General features: G+C 43.0%; 1 protein-coding gene across 6 annotated transcripts in view; it reads left to right on the forward strand.

Moving 5' to 3' along the window:
• The window catches only part of LRP1B (LDL receptor related protein 1B), a 1129178-nt gene that overhangs the window by 641597 nt on the left and 465013 nt on the right, over positions 1-22568 (forward strand). For all 6 annotated transcript variants that reach the window (XR_013228123.1, XM_077320173.1, XM_077320175.1 and 3 more), the window contains exon 6: positions 1384-1641. Coding sequence is in view for 5 of the 6 variants with exons in the window: in XM_077320173.1 (XP_077176288.1) it covers positions 1384-1641 (258 nt within the window). In the remaining variant the exon portion in view is untranslated. The remainder of the gene's footprint in view (positions 1-1383; positions 1642-22568) is intronic.

Raw genomic sequence — 22568 nt, forward strand, 5'->3', positions numbered from 1 at the left:
GAAGGGGAAAGGAGAGAGGAGGGCCGCGGCAGCTTACCTGGTGGTCCGGCGGGCCGTTGGGTAGGCGCGCAGGCCGCTCCGGACAGTGGCGGACGTGCGCGCAGCCTTGTTGCGGGGAGGCCCCGGCAGCCGCACTCTGCTCGACTGCCGGGGGCTCGCTGGGGCAGCGGCCTGACGCGGCGAGAGGTGCTTTGCGCCTCTCACCGCGTTAGGCCGCCGGGCAGGGAGCCCCCGGCAGCTGCGCTCTGTGCGGCTGCCGGGGGCTCCCTTGTGGCCGGCCTGACACGCCAGGCCAGCGGCAAAAGGAGCAACTGCGAGCCGCGCTGGGAATCGGAGGGACCAATCGGCAGGCGTGCAGGTCCCTCCGATTGTCTGTCCGGAGGAAGGGTCCAATCCGGACCCTTCCTCATCACGGACACATCCTGCCCTAGAACCCCTTAGCCTTTTATTTAGTCCGCGGCGCCCCGGGCGGTTTAAAGATAAGTAGTATGATGATCTAATTTTAAGAATTCTATTTCTTTCTCTTACTTTCTGAAAAATAAAAATCTGTAATAAATATAAAAGAAATCCAGAAATCTGTATGTTGGAGAATACTATGTTGTTGGCCAGTGTGGATGAGATGATCTCATAATTTAATTAGCAAGTCCATCTCCTAGTTTTATAGGTACATTTTCCAACTACTAATGCAAGGAGGAAAGAAGCTGTGGCTATCACGTGAAAGCTTTGAGCTATGATGTCTCAGTGTGGCTGGTTGTTCCTAGGGTGAGAAGCAGGCTCAGTCTCCAAACCTCCTGGTTTTGGCTCCCCACACCACCTATCATTCTCCACATGTACAATCCTTTGGGGGGGGGGGTCCAGGGTTTATCCAAGGGCAGGCAAGCATGTCTACTGTTTGTCTTCACATGGTTACAGAATCAGCGATAGTGCCTTAGGTTACATTTCAGTTACAAACTGGTCTAGCTAACTGAACTCCTATTGCATATACTTAAATACTGAAGCATTGTCAATACAATACACTTTCAGCTTGGCTGTACAGTGGCTGGGCATTAAACTTTGAATCTTCCCTTTTTTTCTAAAATGGCATCCTGAGTTCAAACCTGGGTTCCTTTGCTTTTCAGACCTTTAACACAGCAAGTTCTACTGCAGCTATTGAGTTGTATTTTGATGAAGCTAGTACTTAACACCCATGTCTTTGTGATTCAGTTAATTCATGCTCTAGAAACTTGATCTAACACAATGGATCACTATACTTGAATGTTCATTGTGATGGGTCTCATTTATAGTAAATTGTTTTTATTTGCATATCATGGAAAAATAATGAATTTATAGATAGATATGAATATGTTTCTTGCTTATTAACCTTCCCCCCTTTTATTTTTTTAGAGCCTAATGATTCGCCACCAGTCCTGTTGATTGCGAACTCTGATACTATTGAGGTCCTGTATTTGAATGGAAGTAGAGCATATCCCCTTGGACCTGTGAGAGGAAGTGGAATTCAAAGCCTGGTTTATGTTTACAGTAAAGAAACAATTTGTTGGATTGAATCAAGCCAATCTTCAAATCAACTGAAGTGCATCAAGACATCCAAAACTGGCTTGTTAAGAGATGAATGGATAATCAGCACAATCCCTAATCTTCACAGTAAGTATCTGAATTCTGAGATACTGATTATCTTGGTACAATGGTAGGGAAAAACAACCTCAGCCTTCCAAGAAAACTTTTGATTGCCCACAGAGCACATTTTTCTGTTGGCCTTCGAGAATCTGAAATGCATCCAGAATTATACCCCAAGAACTAGATTCTGGAGGGCATTTTGAGGTGCTAGGAGAGGGAGGAGACGGGAAAATGCTTGGGGGATGGAATTCCTTGTGCCTGTTGAAGCATCAGTCTGGATCCAATCAAGTTACTTAAAAAGGCTGAGTGATTTAACAGCATCAAAGCATTTTGTTATCTCATCCTTCAAAAAGGCAATATGAGGAAGACATCTTGGGTTTATTATACCCCAAAATTCAGTAAATGATTCATGGCCAAATTGTAATCTGCTAATTATGATGTACGTACTGTTATCACATCTGTTACAAATTTGTAGCTTCTTTTTTTATTTTCACACATACTTGCTATAAATTACCCAATTTAGTAGGAACTGTCTAATTGTCTAAGGACAATTGGGAGCAATTTCCACTTATATGAGAGCTTCTGGTTTCACAGATCAACCTACCAAAAAAACTAGTGTCAGTTTTTTCTGCAATTAATGCTTTAATGCCTTCATTTAGTAAATTAAGGTTCTTTAGGTACAAGTACAGAGCCAGCTTGATGTAGTTGTTAAGAGCAGCAGCCTCTAATCTGGTGAACTGTGTTAGATTTCCCACTCCTCCACATACAGCCAACTGGGTGACCTTGGGCCAGTCACAGTTCCTCTTAGAGCTTTCTCAGCCTCACTAACCTCACAGAGCAACTGTTGTGGGAAGAGGAAGGGTAGGCAATTACAAGCCACTTTGAGGATCCTTTGGTAATAAAAAGTGGGCTACAAAAAACAGCTCCTCTTCTATCACTGGTAAGTTATTTCATACTGCAGCCTTGGATGAGTCAGCATTGACGTGATTCAAGGGACCTGAACTTGTTTTGTCACAATGCAATGGGATGCACTGAACTGCTATTACAATTGGAGGGGGGGGGGGATCAGGGAGGAAGTAGTCTAATGGGAAGGTGCAGGAAATGGGAAACAGGAAAAAAAATACTATGAAAGGGAACTTTGCTCAGCAGACCAGGGAGGAATACAGGAGAGCAACAGGTTGTGCAAAGCAGGTTGACTGGCTGAGAGGAGGGGGACCATGGTATACCCAACCCCTCCCCTCTCCTTCTGAGGCCAGGGAGTGTCCAAAATATTCTCAGGCAAAATGGCAGAGGGTGGCATTTCCCCAGGGATGACTTAACAAAGGTATACAATGGTTTTAGAAGAAGAAGAAGAGTTGGTTCTTAAATTTAGGCATTATAGCACAATAATATTTTAGCATCTTGGTCAGTGTTGTTGGCAACCTTATGATGTACAGAGATCTGGAGGAAGTTAGAAATTGTATTATTGATCCAAATTGGATAAGATGGAGGTCAGGGAACCAATAAGAGCAGTGTGTTAGATAGACACATTTTTATAGTCATTGGCTGCTACAGAAAATAGTGCTGAACTTTGGCTCAGTAAGTTTGATAGGGCTCCATTCATAGCTTAATATAGCTTTTTGTAGGCAAATCAAAATGCTATTTTTGATCTACATACCCTGTTTTCCTGAAAATAAGACATACCCATAAAATAAGCCATAGCACGATTTCTAAGTGTTTGCACAATCTATGCACTGTGGGTCTCTCTCACCTAGCACTAACCAGCAACAGTCTACGGTAGGGATGCGGCTGCTTTGGTGTGCATTGACATCCGAGGTGACCAGCGGAGGGGAGGGGTGGTTTCACTAGCAAAAATATGATAAAGCATTCTCAGTGACTGCCTGCTTGCTACAGTTTCATCCAGACTCAGTCTAAGGATTTGCAGGACTCTAGCAGAGCTCAGCTGCAGTGGGATTGGAACCCCCCCCAGTGGAAAGGGGTGTCACCAGGTTTGGACAGAGGATGAAGTGGGTGTCTTCTTCTTTCTGCTACAACACAAAATTTTGTGCATGCAGGAATGTTCTTAGTTCCTGCCAAGTCTCTCGTCTCCATCTTCTTAAGGCTGCACCTGTGCAATGCTGCCAATCTTTCTTCCTGCCCTGGCATTTTGATGCTGCAATACTAACATTCTTGTGCCATAAAAGGTTGGGGGGAAGGAGAGAGCTATGGCCCTGATGCATGCTGGGGGGGGGGGGAAGGCACCACACAGGGACTCTAGAAATGTGGGGTCTTCAGCATGTGCTACATAGACAATCTGGCCCTGTTCTACCCCTCTGGAAGTATGTGAAAGCATGTCGCTATTTCCCAAATACAGTTTTTATTTTAGTAAATATTTGGTGTAAGCAAATTGAAACAATAGGTTAATTGCAATTTCTAAAAATAATTTTTGATATCTCTTCTTATGATTCTGGTTAAAATCATACAGGTTTTCAGGTGGAAGGTACAAATTAAGCAAAGTATTAACTTAGATGAACTTTCTCCTTTGTTAAGTGATAATTTTAATTTTGATCCTTTAAAAAATTGAGTGGAAATAATAATGAAAAATCTTCCCCCCTCTTTGAAACTTTGGAGACAAGACAACCCAGAGATGTGGAACATGTTATGAAGTTTGTTGTTATTTTATTTTATTTTATTTTATGTCAATGTATTTCAGCATTTATTCTTGAGTTGAAAAATTCACTTAACTATAAACAAGTGCAACAGAATCATTTTTGGCATAGCCAAGTTCATTTTGTATCTGTTGATTTTTTCCCCCCCTAAGTCACTGTGGGAGCAAAGTCATTTAATGTTTTGAAGAAATTTAATAAAGGCAGCCAGGGCAGTAATGCATGAACAGGTTGGGCTGCCCTGTCACTGTGTATAAGCTGTTCATTTTATCAACATGTCACAGAGCAGCTGGGGTTTGATGTGATGGTCTATGCATTCACCATGACAGTTCTGGAGTTGGTGCTAAAGTCAGAATTGTTTTTGCATGCATAATTTCGTAAAAAGTGTGTCACAGTATATAAGCAAAAATAATGAGCTAATTGGTGAGTGCTTGAATATCTGTCACTGTATACTGTTCCAGAGACATTCTTTCTGGGCCCTTTTTCAACTCATTTCTGGGCTGTGCATCATATTTTTTGTGCATCCCTCACCCAAAACAAAATAAGGACAGTAACATTCCAAATGTTTTCAGTATGGAAATCAACAACAGGAATGAATTTAGGCAACAGTTTGCCCTTCCCTTGACTGTAACTTTAGGGTTGTTCATTCATAATAAATGTGATTCTAAGCAAAAGGAAGATAACAAAAATGCGGATAATGGGTCACCGGGATCAAGTGTATGGCTCAATATGATACCTGAAAACATGTAACTGAACAAGAAAAGCCTGTTTGCGTGATTCAGAGTTAAAGTGAGGACAGAATCACTTTATTATATATCCAGAAACTTTATCTATAACTGAACCATGTTCTATTTCCAAGTTCTCTAAACCAGTGGTCCCCAACCTTTTTATCACCGGGGACCGGTCAACGCTTGACAATTTTACTGAGGCCCGGGAGGGGGTAGTTTTTTGCCAAGGGACATTGCTGCTGCCTGAGCCCCGGCACCCCTGACTTCCTGCCGCCCACTAGGAGGTACTGCCAGCAGCAGCTGCGCAGTGCCATGCCAAGGGGGAGCCCCAGCCATGGCAGCCACCGGAGAGCACCAAAGGTGAGTCGGCCGCAGAGTGGCAGGGCAGCCCCTGAGGCAGCAGCTGGGGAGGAGGATGAGGATGAGCCGCAGTCCGGTACCAAATGATCCACGGACCGGTCCCGGTCCCCGGACCGGGGGTTGGGGACCACTGCTCTAAACGGAATAATTAATGGATAGAAACTACAAATTGCCTGAATAAAGGAGAAATAATGTGTACAGTTAAGAAGAAAGAAGCCTTTACAAAGTGGCCACTCTCAGAAATTCTACTTTCTTTAGTTGTGTAAATAAATAAATATTGAATCTGTGACTCCAATGACAGTTCATTGTGGATGAAAATTAAGTACACATGTTTGTGGTGTTTCAAAGGAACAAAAACAGCATGCAGAAACAATCAAAATATTGAGTTTTGAAGAATACACCAAATCTGTCCTCCCCATCCATACACAGCACTTCAACTACATGAGTGCCAGTGCCACTACTAAGAGATAGGATGCCAGAGACCCGCTGAATTCATCAGGAAAGTGCTGGCTATGAATAGCTCAATGCTGCTACAATCAGTAGGCTGTAGTGGTAGCTGGACTACTTTGCTGGTTCTCTCCACTTCAAAATCCCTCTTGAATCGAAATATAGCAGCTGCTGTTGCTACTCAGATCCATTCACCTAAAGTGTTGTTGTCTTGCATTCTTTAAAAAAACAGGGAGGTGTATTCTCTTTCCTTCTTGCCTTATCTCAGAATGAGGGAGGAAGAGAAGATCTTTCCCTTAACGTTCTGGCAGCATTCCATCTGAAGAAAAAAAGAAAGGTTGGTAAACAGTTAATAAGGCACTCTCTGAGTATGTTTGAGTGCATGTGAGTGGAGTTAATATACATATTTTGTCTTTATGCTAATGAGAATGAATGTGGGTGTGTGCCCAGGTGAATAATGGTGGTGGTATATGTGTACACACAAGAGCCTCTTGTGGCGCAGAGTGGTAAGTGGCAGAAATGCTGTCTGAAGCTGTCTGTCCATGAGGTTGGGTGTTTGACCTTGAGCAGCCGGCTCAAGGTTGACTCAGCCTTCCATCCTTCTGAGGTTGGTAAAATGAGTACCCAGCTTGCTGGGGGGTAAAACGGTAATGACTGGGGAAGGCACTGGCAAGGCCATCCTGTGTTGAGTCTGCCATGAAAACGATGGAGGGCGTCACCCCAAGGGTCAGACATGACTCAGTGCTTGCACAGGGGATACCTTTACCTTTTTTATGTACACACACGTGCACCCCATCACAATTACTCACCAGGGCACATTGACTAAATTTGTTGTTGTTGTTAGGTGTGAAGTCATGTCCAACCCAATGCAACCCCATGGACAATGATCCTCCAGGCCTTCCTGTCTTCTACCATTCCCCAGAGTCCATTTAAGCTTCAGTGACTCCATCCAGCCACCTCATTCTCTGTCGTCCCCTTCTTCTTTTGCCCTCAATCGCTCCCAGCATTAGGCTCTTCTCCAGGGAGTCCTTCCTTCTCATGAGGTGGCCAAAGTATTTGACTTTCATCTTCAGGATCTGGCCTTCTAAGGACCAGTCAGGACTAATCTCCTCTAGGACTGACCGGTTTGTTCGCCTTGCAGTCCAAAGGACTGTAGGAGTCTTCTCCAGCACCAGAGTTCAAAAGCCTCAATTCTTTGATGCTCGGCCTTCCTTATGGTCCAACTTTCACAGCCATAAATTGCAATTGAGAGGGCCGGATGCCATGGTCTTAGTTTTCTTGATTTTGAGTTTCAAACCAACTTTTGCACTCTCCTCCTTCACCCGCATCAAGAGGCTCTTTAGTTCCTCTTCACTTTCTGCCCTTAGAGTGGTATCATCTGCATATCTGTGCTTGTTGATATTTCTCCCTGCAATCTTGATCCCAATTTGTGACTCATCTGACTCCGCCTTTCTCATGATGTTCTCTGCATACAAGTTAAATAGGCAAGGCGACAGTATACAGCCTTGCCAAACTCCTTTCTCAATTTTGAACCAATCAGTGATTCCATGCCCGGTTCTCACTGTTGCTTCTTGACCTGCATATAGGTTTCTCAAGAGACAAATAAGATGTGCTGGTATTCCCATCTCTTTAAGAACTTGCCACAATTTGTTGTGCTCCACACAATCAAAGGCTTCAGCATAGTCAATGAAGCAGAAGTAAATGTTCTTCTGTAACTCCCTAGCTTTCTCCATGATCCAGTGTATGTTGGCAATTTGATCTCTAGTTCCTCTGCCTCTTCAAAATCCTGCCTGTACTTCTGGAAGTTCTCAGTCCACATATTGCTGGAGCCTAGCTTGTAGGATTTTGAGCATAACTTTGCTAGCATGAGAAATGAGTGCAATGGTGCAGCAGTTTGAACATTCTTTGGCATTGCCCTTATTTGGGATTGGAATGTAAACTGACCTTTTCCAATCCTGTGGCCACTGTTGAGTTTTCCAAATCCGCTGGCATATTGAGTGTAGCACTTTTACTGCATCATCTTTTAAGATTTTGAATAGTTTAATAGTTTAACTGGAATGCTGCCTACCCCATCATGGTTATGAGGGATGTTAAGCTCGCTCTTGTATAGTTCTTCTGTATAATTTTGCCACCTTTTCTTAATCTCTTCTGCTTCTGTGAGGTCCCTACCATTTTGGTTCTATATCATACCCATCTTTGCATGAAACATTCTCTTCATATCTCCAATTTTTTTGAAGAGATCTCTGTTCCTCCCTATTCCATTGTTTTCTTCTATTTTTTTGTACTGTTCATTTAAGAAGGCATTCCTATCTCTTCTATCTCTTCTCCGGAATTCTGCATTCAATTGGGTGGATCTTTCTCATTCTTCCTTGCCTATCACTTCCCTTCTCTCCTCAGCTATTTGTAAAGCTTCCTCAGACAGCCATTTTGCTTTCTTGCATTTCTTTTTCTTTGGGATGGTTTTAGTTGCTACCTCTTGGACAATGTTGCGAACCTCCGCCCATAGTTCTTCAGGCACTCTATCAGATCTAATTCCTTAAATCTATTTGTCACCTCTACTGTATATTCGTTGGGGATATGAATTAGTTCATACCTGAGTGGCCTAGTGCTTTTCCCTACTTTCTTCAATTTAAGCCTAAATTTTGACTAAATACATGTGTATATAAATAATTCTGATTTGGAATATCTTTTTCTTCTGTTACTATCTCCTTCCTGTACACATGAATGATTTCTTTCTCATATGGGTTCATAGGAAGGAACACATGATAACATTCACTAGAACTTCAGTTACTTCTGTTCCATTACTAAACTAGACAAGGCCATTAATATTTTTGTTTAATGGATCCTTTCTCAACTTTTTTTACCATTGGGAAACCCCTGAAACATTCTCCAGATTTTGAAAAACTCCAGAAGTGGCAAAATCATGCAGCATACAGTTAGGAAGCATAGCTGCATACATGCCGAACTGGGGTCCCTTCCCTCCCCAACCCCTTCCAGGCTCATCATTGGTCATTCGAGGGGGGGGGTGGGATGTCAACATGGCCATATATGGTTGAGAAAGCCAAGTCTAATGCGACACAACTAATCAGATGCCCACTGACATCTATGTTAACCTCTGTGCACCCAATGATCACAGTGAATGTACTATATAAGTTGTTGAATCATGGCCCATCAGTACACATTCTTCATTATCTCATACAAGTATTTATCTTCGAACAGGTTCATATAACCATGTTAAGACTTGTGAACATTAAGCTGGGAAAGGACAAATTGGAGAGATGGTTACCAAGCCTCTAATCCATAATTGGGAATATTATAAGTAAATTGAGAGCCAGCTTGGTGTAGTGGTTAGGAGTGTGCACTTCTAATCTGGCGAGCTGGGTTTGATTCTGCACTCCCCCACATGCAGCCAGCTGGTGACCTTGGGCTCACCACAGCACTGATAAAGCTTTTTTGACCGAGCATTAATATCAGGGCTCTCTCAGCCTCACCCACCTCACAGTGTCTGTTGTGGGGAGAGGAAAGGGAAGGTGACTATAAGCTGCTTTGAGACTCCTTCGGTTAGAGAAAAGCCGCATATAAGAACCAACTTTTCCTGGAGCTCGCAACCATAGTCCATTCTGCCCCCAAGAAGTCTTCTCTCAAAGGTCAAAATAGGCTTGGGAAGGGCAGTTCCCCCTTCCTTGGAACCCAGCCTGGAATACTTTGGTTGCCTAGCAAAAGCTACTGAAGGAATCTGCTGCTTAAAGCTACAGGTACATCTTTTATCGTCTTCAGATGTTGTATTTTTTAGTTTTAATATTTTTTCCAAACATGAGCTCCTTTTGTGGTTTGTAGAAAGATTTGTCTTTCTTCAGCCACCAGATTCAACAATTGAGCTGATTTTGCTATTAGTACATAGTGGAAACCTGCAAAAAAAAACTTGTGCAAGGAGACATCCTGTTCGTCCCACTTTTGCTTTTGTCTCTATCCTACTTCATCTATCAGTCTAATTTCCCATTTCTTCTCTGACTTTCTCTCTTCTCTCCCAACGCCTACTGTCACTCATCTTTTGTCTCTCTTTCTCCCTCCCCCACCCCATCACTGTCTCTCTTCTCATCACTTACTTGGATCCTGCTTTAAAGAGTAACAACATTTTATTCTACCATAAAGCTGTCAAGGGAGACTGCTTTCTCAGTGGGCTCTAACCCATGGAAGCTTATGCTAGAATAAAATATTTATTTGAGCCTTATTGGATCATATGGTGGGAAAGCATGAAAATAAGCTAGTTGCCTCCCTGATACAGACAAAGGGATTAGGCTGGCACGACTGCTGCTTTCCCCTCATGGAGCTGCTGCAGGGCGACTCCTTTTCTTGTGGTTTGGTGGGTGGTGATTCTTCCTTCCTGCTGCATCACCAGCTCCTCCTTCCCTGCCTTCAGTCCCACCACCTCCAAGCCTCATGGGGAGACACAGCAGTTTCTGGACTCAGGGCAGCAGCAGTTCCGCCTCTCTCACAATTGAAACGATGACCCCAGCTCACCTGTCCACACCTTCGCCACCTCAGAGGCTGATGAGGAGAGGTAGAAATGATGGAGGGAAGGTTAATCCCCCTCCCTTTTTTCATTGTCTCTTTCTCCCCTTCTAACTTTCTGTCATAGAATCATAGAATCATAGAGTTGGAAGGGGTCTTTCTCTGTTGATCTTTCTCACCATCACGTATACCACCATTCCTTTTCTCTTTCTGCCTCCCTCATCCAGTCGCTCTGTTGTTCTCTTTATGCCTCCCCTGCCCCATCAGTCTCCTTCCTCTGTTAGCAATGGTGACTTTCCCAGTTGCCCGGCTGCTGTGGCTAACTCAGCTGCATATGTGGCAGCAGCATTTCACCTAGGGGAAATCTTCAACCTGGCCCTGATCAGCAGAATGCATCCAGAAATAGAGAAGGGTTGAAAATTAGACATAGTAGATGAGAATGAAAATAGTATTTAGTTGATTTCTAGTGCAAATGTTGTGTTTAGAATCATAAAGTTGGAAGGGGCCATGCAGGCTGTCTAGTCCAGCCCCCTGCTCAATGCGGGATCAGCCTAAAGCTGTGTTGGCGAACCTTTTAGTACCCAAACTGCAACTCAAAACCCATGTATTTATTGCAAAGTGCCAACACGGCAATTTAACCTGAATACTGAGGTTTAAGTTTAGAGAAAAAAATAACTCACACATTAACATCTTTTGTATTAAAAGAAAAAAACACAAAAACAGAGCCCTTTGTTGTTGGGCTGTTAATTTTTAGATTTTGTTCCCTCCACTTTTATCCTCACCTTTCCCTTCCTTTTGCACCTTCACTCTGTTGAGGGGAAGCGGCAAGGCTGGATGTGTGTGCGGGCAGCAGTGTGTGGTGCCTCTGGCTGGGTGTGGCCCAGCTCTGCTCTCCTTGGGCTCCATTTGGCGCAGGCTTCCCACTTCTGCAGACACCAGCCTAGCTGAGCAACTGAACCAGCCAATCGCTTCCCGGGCCAGGAAACATGTGGGAAGAGTCCTCCCCATCCTCTGGGCACCCGGAAGCCAGATCTCATGGAAGCTGACTCGGCAAACTCTGTGCTGGGGCAACAGCTTGCATGCCCACAGAGACCGTTTATGCACTTGGAACTTTACTGCCCCAGCTCTGATGCAGGAGCACAAATCAGGGACAGATGAGGTGCACTAGGCCAAATGCTCCCCCGTGTGGGTGCAGGAAGAGGTGGGGCAACCCGCCACAACTAAAACTCCAGCCTACAGCCCAGCATGAAACCTCCAGTGCGTAAACAGTCAGAAAGAGTTCTGTGTGCCGCTTCTGGCATGCGTGCCACAGGTTCACCAAGACTGGCCTAAAACATCCAGGATAAGTATTTGTCCAGCTGCTGCTGGAGACTGCCAGTGAGGGGGAGCTCACCACTTCTGTAGGCAGCCCATTCCCCTGCTGAACTACTATTTCCATTCACTTTGATGCATTCTACGATCAATCGCTGATGCTCAAAAGTGGATTCTAGTAAGGGTTTACTGCTGTAATTTGTCCACATGAAAAACTCCACAATCTCTACTTTTGCTTCTATTCACATTTTATGCTTGTGTGCCATCTGCATCTGCTGTTGTCTTAGTGGTTGTGTAGTGGTTAAGAGTGGTAGCCTCTAATCTGGAGAACCAGGTTTGATTCCCCACTCCTCCACATGCAACCACCTGGGTTGACCTTGGGTTATTCGCAGTTCTCTTAGGGTTGTTCTCACAGAACAGTTTTGTTAAAGCTCTCTTAGCTCAACCTACCTCACACAATGACTTATTTATTTATTTGCTATTTAGGCCACCCCTTCATGCTTAGCAGTCTCAGTACATTTTATCGCCTCTTGCTCATAAAAGGCAAGGGTGTCAGTGGATACCCACCTTCGCTTGGTGGCTGACACTGAAAGCACAAGGCAGAGTACAATGCAATTTCATATCATGTCCTGAAGCAGCTTCTTTTTATTGTTTCTTAAAAATTATTTTAATAACAGTATATTATTATTGTTATTAAAATAATTTTTAAAAAACAATAAAAAGAAGCTGACAACCTCATAAAGAGTTCTTCAAGTCCTGAAAGCCTGCTCACTCTTGCATATTATTTGATTGTGGATTGTTTTCCTGTCATAGCAGCACATTGTTGCATTGTTGCCCATTATCTCAAAAACTGGGGCAATTTTCTTTGGTTTGAATGTTTTTGTTTCTTACAGTAATCACCCATGAGAGCCACTTATTTGCATGATAATTAAAAATTGACAAAATTTACCCATCCTGTTTTGCCTTAGTTATAATTTACTTTTAGGACATTGCCACATTGTAAATGGCTGAGGTTTTGTCATTTACCTAACCACCAAAAGGAAAATGGGACATGTTAGGGCCGGAGTCCCCAAACTTTTCGAGCTAGCAGGCCCTTTTAGAATTCTGTCACAGGACAACCATCACAATCACAAAATAGCTGCTGAAGTAGCTGAAACAAATCTAAAAATACATTATAGTTCAAACTTTGGTTTTGTAGGAGAAAAATTTGGTTGTAGTTTCATAGCGCTTCACATATTTCCTTATAGTACGGTGCATCATTCCCCCTTCAAAAAATTGTGCAGGTATTATACAATATGTCAGGTAAAATAAAATAGTTCTCTATTGATGTTGTGAATGTTATTTTCTCTTCCACACTGAAGGTGCTAGTACTTAGTTTGTCTTCAGCTTAATAACAGCAGCCTCAACATGAAGTAGAAAATATCATTCACAACTCTCAGGCCAGTATAGAACAATTTCACAAGGACTGATATGAAAAATCGTAAATGTTATAAGGCCTGTGACAAAGTACTGTCTTCTATTGCCACTGACACCATAAACTATATTTCCCTTGATAATTGCCCTTTAGACAATTCCTTTCCATTCGTAATGGATTCTTCATTCTACCAAATAGTAAAAATACCAAAATATGCAAAGTAGCTCAGTGGCATTAATTGATTAATTACATGTATCAATATATAATTCCCTACATACAGTTAATACTATATAAAAAGAAAAATATTAGAAGAACATCAGCATTCCTTTATAACATCCTTTGGTGTATTATAGGGGCACACCAGGAATATAATTATTTTTTACATTGCTGTGGATAGGCTGCTTAACTATAGAATAAATCAATGCTGGATCAAGGAATAGTAACAGTTCACCTGCTATGCTTCTTTAGCTATTGAAACTTAGATATATTTGATTCCTAAGGATGTAATTCTGTTCTCTCAAACAGAGGGCAGATGTAGAGCCTCTTACCAACCATGGTAGTTATGCAGAGGCAGACGTTAAAGGAGCCTTGGGAACTATAGCTTAGATAGGGACATATAGTTTAGACCAGCCTTGAGGCTTTGAGAACCCCCAGAAATGATCATGCAGAAGATGGTTAGGAAACAATTCTGGGTGCACAGACACCCAGGGCCCCTCCCCTTCCACTCCCTCCAGGCCCATCATTGGCCATTTTGGGAGGGGATGGCAGATCGACAAGACCATAGATGGTCATATCACCCGATACATAATATATAATTAACTCCCATTCATTATGGGAGAAAGCACACTCATAATAAATTTCAAAACTCATTATTTTTTATTTTGTACTAGCTCCTCCCCACAGGTGGAGAGCCAAATGCCACCGTGAACAGTTATAATGGCTTTTCTATGGCAAAACCACCGTCACATGCAGAATCAAAAACTGAAATGTCTTTTTTTGCAGACATCTTGTGAGTTTTCCTGCTGTGCATAACTTACCCAGGTTTAAGGGAATTTCTTCAGACACACATGAGGGTTCAAATAACCCCCCAGGCACTGACCCCCTTTATTCTTTGAGATAACCATTACTGAAATAGGCTGAGAAATGTTGAAGGAAACTGGCAAGAGTGTAGTTTCTCCCCTTGAGCCCTGCTACAACTAGGCTTTCATAAAGCCAAATGATACTTAAGCAACAGATTTGGTAACTGGCTGTAGCAGCAGAACATACCCCTCCAAAATTCCTTACTTGCTGGCAGATTAACCACACTAGAAGTCCCTAAATACTGAAAAAATAGTTACTTTGGCATATGTCCACATTGTGCTCAGCCTTTCTGTAAGGCAGGTACCTCTGTATTCCTCACTCTCAAGCAGTGCATCCCTGCCAAATGGGAAAGGTGAAGACTAGGATGCATATACTATTGTACTGTTCCTACTACAGTGACACTCATTCGCAATATATTATTTCCTAAGAAGATCAGAGCAGTTCTGCACCTCCCTGCCTCTCTGATCTTTCTTCAGAAATAACTAGCAGCCCAGCAAAATTTTGTATGAGGTCTTTAAGCATACAAAAGTGGATAGTTATGTCCTTAGACGAGGCTGGAAAAGAATAATTGCTTAACATTTGTATGTGGCAAGGATTTAAACTGATTTTATATCAAATAAACAATGGATGGGTGGGAGGAACAATAAATTAAACATTGATAAAGTTTCCTTTGAATCCTGTTGCATGTCTTTTTCAACTTTTTTACCATTGAAAACCTCCTGAAACATTCTTTAGGCTTTGAGAACCCCGAGATGTGGTGTGATGGCTGGGAAGCATACCGGTGTCCCTCCCCTTTCTCTTCCAGGCTCATCATTGGCCATTTTGGGAGAGGTGGGTGAGTTGACATGACCATATATGGACATATCACGAATAAATATTTAACAAATTTAAAATAATTAATTCCCACCCATTTGGGAACTCTTCCAGGACTGTCAAGCAACCCCAGGGTTTCACTAAACCCTGGTTGAGAAAGCCTGTATTAAAATGTCAACTTTTAAAACAGTTTTTTTTAACCGTTTTCTTCTCCCCCCCCCCCCCCAAAAAAAAAACACAACAACCCTGGAAAGGATTTTCTGTAAGGGAAACAGGGCACATTGCAGAGACAATCTGGCATGTGAATTTAGACAGCATGAGATTGGATTTGATTTATCTCTCTTCCCATGGCAGCTTCTGGTGGGTACCATACATGATGGGATATGACAGGGGTGAAGTGATTGCTACAGCTATCCCTACAAGTCTCCCAGCTGTGGCAACTGCAGCTGTTCCTTTCAACTCAAGCTTCCTGTTCTTTCCCACAGGAAAACACTGTCAAGAAATGCACCATACAAAACTAGGACTAATTGCAGCTAGTTGGCTTAAGAGTTGCTCATTGTTTATCATCATGAAGGTTCAAGTAAGGCTATCACCATTTTTGATGGTAAAATATATATATAGTAACTTGCATACTGTGTAGTCAAGTGTAAGGTATCCCTTTGGTCAGCCAGACATTCTGAGAGAGGAGTAATGTGAGGTTATTGAAGTTATTTTGTTTTCTCCATCCTACCGTCAATCTCCAGCCACCACAGTAGAATCTAGGGAGAATACTAGCAGAAAGAACCACTCTTAGCAAGCTCAGAATAAATACAGAAAGCTGATAGGAGAAGGAGGCAGAAGAGAGGAGAGTATGTGTTCCCAGTCCAATAATGGAAAACAGAATGGGCTTATAAATGTGACAAAGCAAACCTTCTCACTCTTGAGACACAATATCTTCCGAGTAGAGAAAATGCCAAAGGGATGTTGGCATAATGACGTCTAACCCACACAGTGCGGATTCTACAAACAATTCATGTACACATTTATTCTGTAATAAACACTGGTAAACCTGGTACCATAGAAGAGCTTAAATTAAAATCTTCTGGTCACCAGAGACCCATTGTTCTGTTGTTTTAAGTCTAGTTTATTTTCAAACCAGCCCCATAGTGATTTGTTTTTTGTTAGAGGAGCAGTTGTTTTTTGTTAGGGGAGCAGGAAATGTGGTCAAGACCCTCTCTGCATTGCTAGCTCCAGGGGAGGACTGGAGACCTTCTATCATGGTGTCTCTCTGGGCATCCTTGCAGAGCGACTGGAACGTTCCTGCCACTCTGGCTCCCCTTCCCAGAGGCACAGTGGGACTCAGCCCACACATGCTCCCACTGGTGGCAGCCACAGTGCTCAGTCTCACCTCATTCAGGGAGCTGGTGCAGATATGGTTGCTGGGGAAGAGCCATGCAAGCTGAACGGCCGGTCTTCCTTCCCATATAGCAAAATACAGTGGAACTGTGTTGAAAAATGCTGAGCACACAATACAAACAAGCACCGTCAATTAGCAAAGCATCTCTACTTGGCATGCAATCACAACAATATAAACTTATCAATACACATTACCTTTGTAGACTGCCATGAGATGGCTATTGTCAAGAGTGCTGGTATAGAAATGGAAACATAAATAAATAAATGAATAAATGAATAAATAAATAAATAAATAAATAAATAAATAAATAAATAAATTACACACACATGCTCTCTAGTTGTATCCTCAAGCCCTGAGTCCCAAAATATTTTAAAGTGCACAGTGCATCCAATAATTTGAAAAGTAGGCTGGCAGAATCATTTGGAAGAAAACCAAAAAGGTATTATCTCTTCTAATTCAACTCTTGTGTTTTCCAAACTATGTAAGTCATGTAACTTTTCCTTCTTCATATCATTGTGCTCCACAGGCAGACAAGAACCCGGTACATTCTTGTTTCATAGATATTGTTCAATATATCCACTTTGATATTTGACAGTGAAGAAGAAGAAGAAGAAGAGTTGGTTCTTATATGCCGCTTTTCCCTACCCGAAGGAGGCTCAAAGCGGCTTACAGTCGCCTTCACATTCCTCTCCCCACAACAGACACCCTGTGGGGTGGGTGAGGCTGAGAGAGCCCTGATATCACTGCTCGGTCAGAACAATTTTATCAGTGCCATGGCGAGCCCAAGGTCACCCAGCTGGATGCATGTGGTGGAGCGCAGAATCGAACCCGACTCGCCAGATTAGAAGTCTACACTCCTAACCACTACACCAAACTGGTTCTCAGTGCTTGTTTGTATTGTGTGCTGGGCTTCCTTCCCATGGCACAGCTTTGGGGGATGAGTTCCACACAGCTTCCTGGTCTCCCACTCCCCTGCCCAACATCCAGATGGCTCCATCCCTTCTCTGACACCCTTGCAGCTTCCTCCATCCAGTGGCCAGTCTCTGGCTGGCCTCACCCAGTTTGACGCCTCGGCTGACTGTCTGTCCATTGTACCCATCCAGTGCCCCAAGCTGCCTGCCCAGGGCTACTCAGTGGGGCAGGTCACAATGATTATGGCCGCCAAGGGTAGGAGCTGGGGTCCTGGAGGGTGGATGGGACAGATTGGAGGACTGGCACCATCCTGTCTTGCCTATGGTCTTCCTTCTATCAGATGTAAAAGGAATATTTAGACTGGACATGATGGCATGCTTGAATTTAAGCCACTATAATTTGCATGATGTGATCACCAAATGCGCTGCTTAAACATTCTTAACAACATTTTGATCATGCAAGGTAAGGAATCTGTTGGGCTCTAAATTTTGCATTGCAAACCTGTGTGGCAACAGATATTTGTAATGTTTTTTTATTAGAACCAGGATGTTTTAATAGGGGAAGGATTTTGTAAAGATTTATTTCAGAAGCTTTATTAAACTGGGTGAGGAGTCAACTTGCCTGACAAACTAGAGGGCTACAAAATTCAAAGAAGTTTCGTGTCTTTTATTTCTTTGGTGAGAGAGAAACACTGCAGAGATTAAAAGCTCTCTTCATTAAAAATGCATCTGCTAGTTAAGTAGGTTTTTCATTTACTTAGAAAAAAGTGTGGAATGTGCTTTTTAGGCTGAGGCAAACTTTGATAATTCATTGCAACTTTCCTGTCTTGAAAGCAATAGGTCATTTATAATTTACCAGGAGGGAACCCAACACAAACATAAAAAGACAGGCTCATGACAATAAGTGCAAACTATTCTTCAATATGCAAACTACACAACATATGCTTTGTAGCTGTCAAATGCAGTAGCTGAAAGGACACTGAATCTCTAAGCTACACAAGTACAAGTAATATATCTTCCTGTAAGGTATTGTTCAGCCCAGGGAAATAATTGCAGGAGGTTAGATCTGCCCCTGTTTTCTATCAATCATCAATTCAGTTAACCATATAAAACCCAAACTGAGTGTTCACACACTACCTGATTGGCTCTCATCCAGGAAAGGGCTGAGGTAGCCCTCAGCAAGTAAGGGCTTAATAAGGAATCAGCTCTCCACTTCCATGTTCCTGCTGTTTTTAGATGTTTGCTGGGTGGAAGAAGAGCCAGCTTCAGAACTTGCCCTGCTGCCAGTAAGTTATGTTGGCCTCTTTCAACTTGAAGGGAATGTGGGGGCTGGAACAGGGGGTCAACTCTTGACCTCCAACTTCCAGACAGTTTCAGAGGTTTGATAGGTGAAAGAGAACCCAGAGCATGGTCTTCTGCCCTAAAGTTGCAATGGCCTCCTGGCCTCTTTCATCTTGGAGGACACGGGGAGGGGGGAGCCTCTGCAAGCCTACTGTAGGTAGGGGGCTGCAGAAGGCCCATAAATGGCTCCCTGCCTCTGGGATCCAGGGTATCGAGGAAATGCCTCTAGGCTGGGACTGTTTACTTATGAGTAAGTGATGGACCTCATCCAGGAATGGCCCACCCTGGTAGTTTAGCCCCAGTCCGGAGGCAGCTGTCAGCCAGGAAATGCTCTCTGCCTCCAACTTCCTGCCAGTTACAGAAATTTACTGGCTGGAAGAGGAGCTGGCCTCATAACATGCCTGGTTGCCAGTAAGTTGTCATAGCCTCTTACAACTCAAAGAACATTGGAAGAGCTGGGGCAGCCTCTGCTTGTATTCTGGAGGTGGGGCACTGCAAGAGGCCCAGAAAGAGGCACAGGCAGAATGAGCTGTTGCGGGAGTATGGTGTAAGTCTTTTTTGACTTGCTCATTGACTGTTATCAGATTCTTTTCATTTCAATTTGGACCTTCTGGCCAATGGCTTCTCAGAGCAAGCCAAGGAGGGAGACAATCAGGTATTTCCTACCCACCCCAACTCCAGAAGGCTTGCAGAGGCTGCCCCAGCCCCCTCCCCCCATGTCTGAGTTAAAAGAGGCCAGAAGGCCAGGGCAGTTTACTGGCAGAAGGGCATGTTCTGAGGCTGGCTCCTCTTCCACCCAGCAAACATCTGAAACCAGAAGGAACTTGGAGTTGTAGAGCTGGTGCCTTATTAAGCTGGCTGAGGGCCACCTCCTAATTGGGTCTAAAATACCTTGGCAGGCCATTCCTCGACGAGACCAATCAAGTAGTGGATGAGCAGTCAGTTTGGGTTTTATATGGTTGACTGATTCTAATGATCAAGTGTGGTCCCATCTATGGACACTTGAAATAGAATCATAGAATCATAGAGTTGGAAGGGGCCATACAAGGCCATCTAGTCCAACCCCCTGCTCTATGCAGGATCAGCCCTAAACATCCTAAAGCATCCAAGAAAAGTGTGTATCCAACCTTTGCTTGAAGACTGCCAGTGAGGGGGAGCTCACCACCTCCTTAGGCAGCCTATTCCACTGCTGAACTTGTGAAAACGTTTTTTCCTGATATCTAGCCTATATCGTTGTACTTGTAGTTTAAACCCATTACTGCGTGTCCTTTCCTCTGCAGCCAATGGGAACAGCATCCTGCCCTCCTCCAAGTGACAACCTTTCAAATACTTAAAGAGGGCTATCATGTCCCCTCTCAACCTCCTTTTCTCCAGGCTGAACATTCCCAAGTCCCTCAACCTATCTTCATAGGGCTTGGTCCCTTGGCCCCAGATCATTCTCATCACTCTCCTCTGTACCCTTTCAATTTTATCTACATCCTTCTTGAAGTGAGGCCTCCAGAACTGCGCACAGTACTCCAGGTGTGGTCTGACCAGTGCCGTATACAATGGGACTATGACATCTTGTGATTTTGATGTGATGCCCCTGTTGATACAGCCCAAAATGGCATTCACCTTTTTTACTGCTGCATCACACTGCCTGCTCATGTTTAGCTTACAATCCACAAGTACCCCAAGGTCTCGTTCACACACAATGTTACCTAGAAGCGTATCCCCCATCCAGTAGGCATGCTTTTCATTTTTCTGACCCAGATGCAGAACTTTACACTTATCTTTATTAAATTGCATCTTGTTCTCATTTGCCCATTTTCCCATTGTGTTCAGATCTCGTTGAACTCTGTCTCTATCTTCTGGAGTATTTGCCATGGATCAGAAATCATGGATCAGAGCCATGGAAAGAGAAAAGACTTTCTACAAACCTGGCAATAGATCCAGAAAAGACCCAGTGGCCTGCACCACATTTCTGAGCCATAGTTTTCCTCAGTAGATGCTGATGATGTTGGGAGAGGAATGCTGAAAACCAAGAGACAGATAAAGGCTGATTGGCTTTTGGGTGAGAAAGAGAGGGAAAAAACAGGAACATGAGAGAGGCTATAGGGGCTTTCAGGGAAGGAAATGGGGGAAGGGGAAATGAGATGCCCCCCCCCCCCACAAATCCTTGTGGATTCCCATTTCTATTGTTCTGTTATACGTGCAGTCTATCTCTTAATAATGAAACGGGCCCTCAGTATCCCCATCATAAATTTCTAATTGAAAAGATATTATATAAAATGTGCAGTTAACACTCTTAAAAAAGACTTCAGGTGATTCCAGAAACTTCTGTTCCAATAGAGCAAATTAAATGCATATTTGTCTGTTTTACCCATTTTTTAAATGTTCCTGTGAATGAAATTCCATGTCTTTCCTGTGTGAAACATTCCTTATTGTGAGTTCTGTTCAATGATACCAGATAAAAGCAATCTAAGATCATTGTAATAACTTCCAGACTTTTATGAAACTATCCAGCCTTGACCGTTGCTGGAGAAAAGACTCTGACACAGATGCAACCTTTGCTACGTCATATTCACAATAAAACTGTGCTTCTTACATTTGCAGCAACAGCAAAAGGAGGTCAAAGTACCATTTCTGAATTAAAAGGGAAAAGGAGCTGGAGAAAAAAAAGGTTATAGTAGAAGTGGCAGCTGTGAACAAGACGATATAATGTCTATATTAGGACATTGACAATGTATTCTGTTTTGTTCTCCCAAGTGAAAGCTTGTTCATAATAGAGTTTACATCTTGGGTGGGGGATCTAACCTCCCATTATCTACTGTAACTGTGTTGGCATGGAAAATAGTTAAGAGGGAAATAATAATTGAATAAAATTCTCATTTAATTAATGAGCATGCTAAAAATTGTTTTTAAACTTCGTATTCAGTATCTAGGTTTCTGACATTAATATTTCGTAAGTACATGGAATATGTTGGAATATGCAAGATCTGCAGTGTACATGACTGACTGAATAGAATATGAAGAATGTCCTGCAGGGGGCAGTGGAGGAGATGTGTATATAGTATCATTAGAATAGGAGCTTCCGAATACTTTTCAAAATCTCCTCCAGATTGCCTCATTGAAGACTCCCTGCTCCTTTGAGCACACTTCCTCCCTGATTGACTTCAGAACAGACAGAATGGACAATTAGATTGCTAGAACTCTCTCTCCTCTCTCCTTCTAGAGAAAGTTGTTTTTCTTTTCACAATAAAATTATATTATTCTTTTAAGAATCTGGTGCTTTACTCCTCTTTGCAGATCAAAACACTGTTGACAATACATAGATATCTGGGCTTGCAAAATTTTCTTTTCGTTTATATTTAAGTGTTTTAATTGACCTTCCACATGGAAATACAGCAGTGCCAGCTATCAAAGATGGCTACGGCACTGAGTTCTTTTTTGGAAATTGCATTGTTGCTTCCCCTGCAGTAAATGGGTGGCCAAAAGCTGGGCCAATAAATGGAGACAACACATTTTGGGATTACAGCTTTATTGATTACAGCTGTATAGCTTTGACTTGGCATGGGACTGTGGATCCAGCTATCAGGTAATCTGCCTGCCTCCTGATGGAATCTCTACCCCTCAGCTTGCCTTCTGAGGGGAAAACTCTGGGATTGCAGAAGCAATGGGGACACTTTGCTGCAGGTCACTGCATGTTCCCCTGTTACCTGAGGGTGAACCCAGAAGGCCCTGAGCTATATATTTCCGTCATACAGATGCATGGACAGATGAATAGATAGGCAGATATGCATATGTTAAATACCCTAACTCTGTGTTCTTTCATCTAAAGCAGTGGTTCTCAACCTTCCTAATGCCATGACCCCTTAATACAGTTCCTCATGCTCTGGTGACCCCCAACAATAAAATTATGCAAGTTTTCTTTCACAGAAATTCACAGAAACTGACCAATGGCATGAAGATCATGATTGTTTATAAATTGCGTGTTTCCTGGGGTTTCTCAGTTCA

Source organism: Paroedura picta, chromosome 2 (assembly GCF_049243985.1).
Source record: "Paroedura picta isolate Pp20150507F chromosome 2, Ppicta_v3.0, whole genome shotgun sequence".
Classification (NCBI taxonomy): Eukaryota; Metazoa; Chordata; class Lepidosauria; order Squamata; family Gekkonidae; genus Paroedura; species Paroedura picta.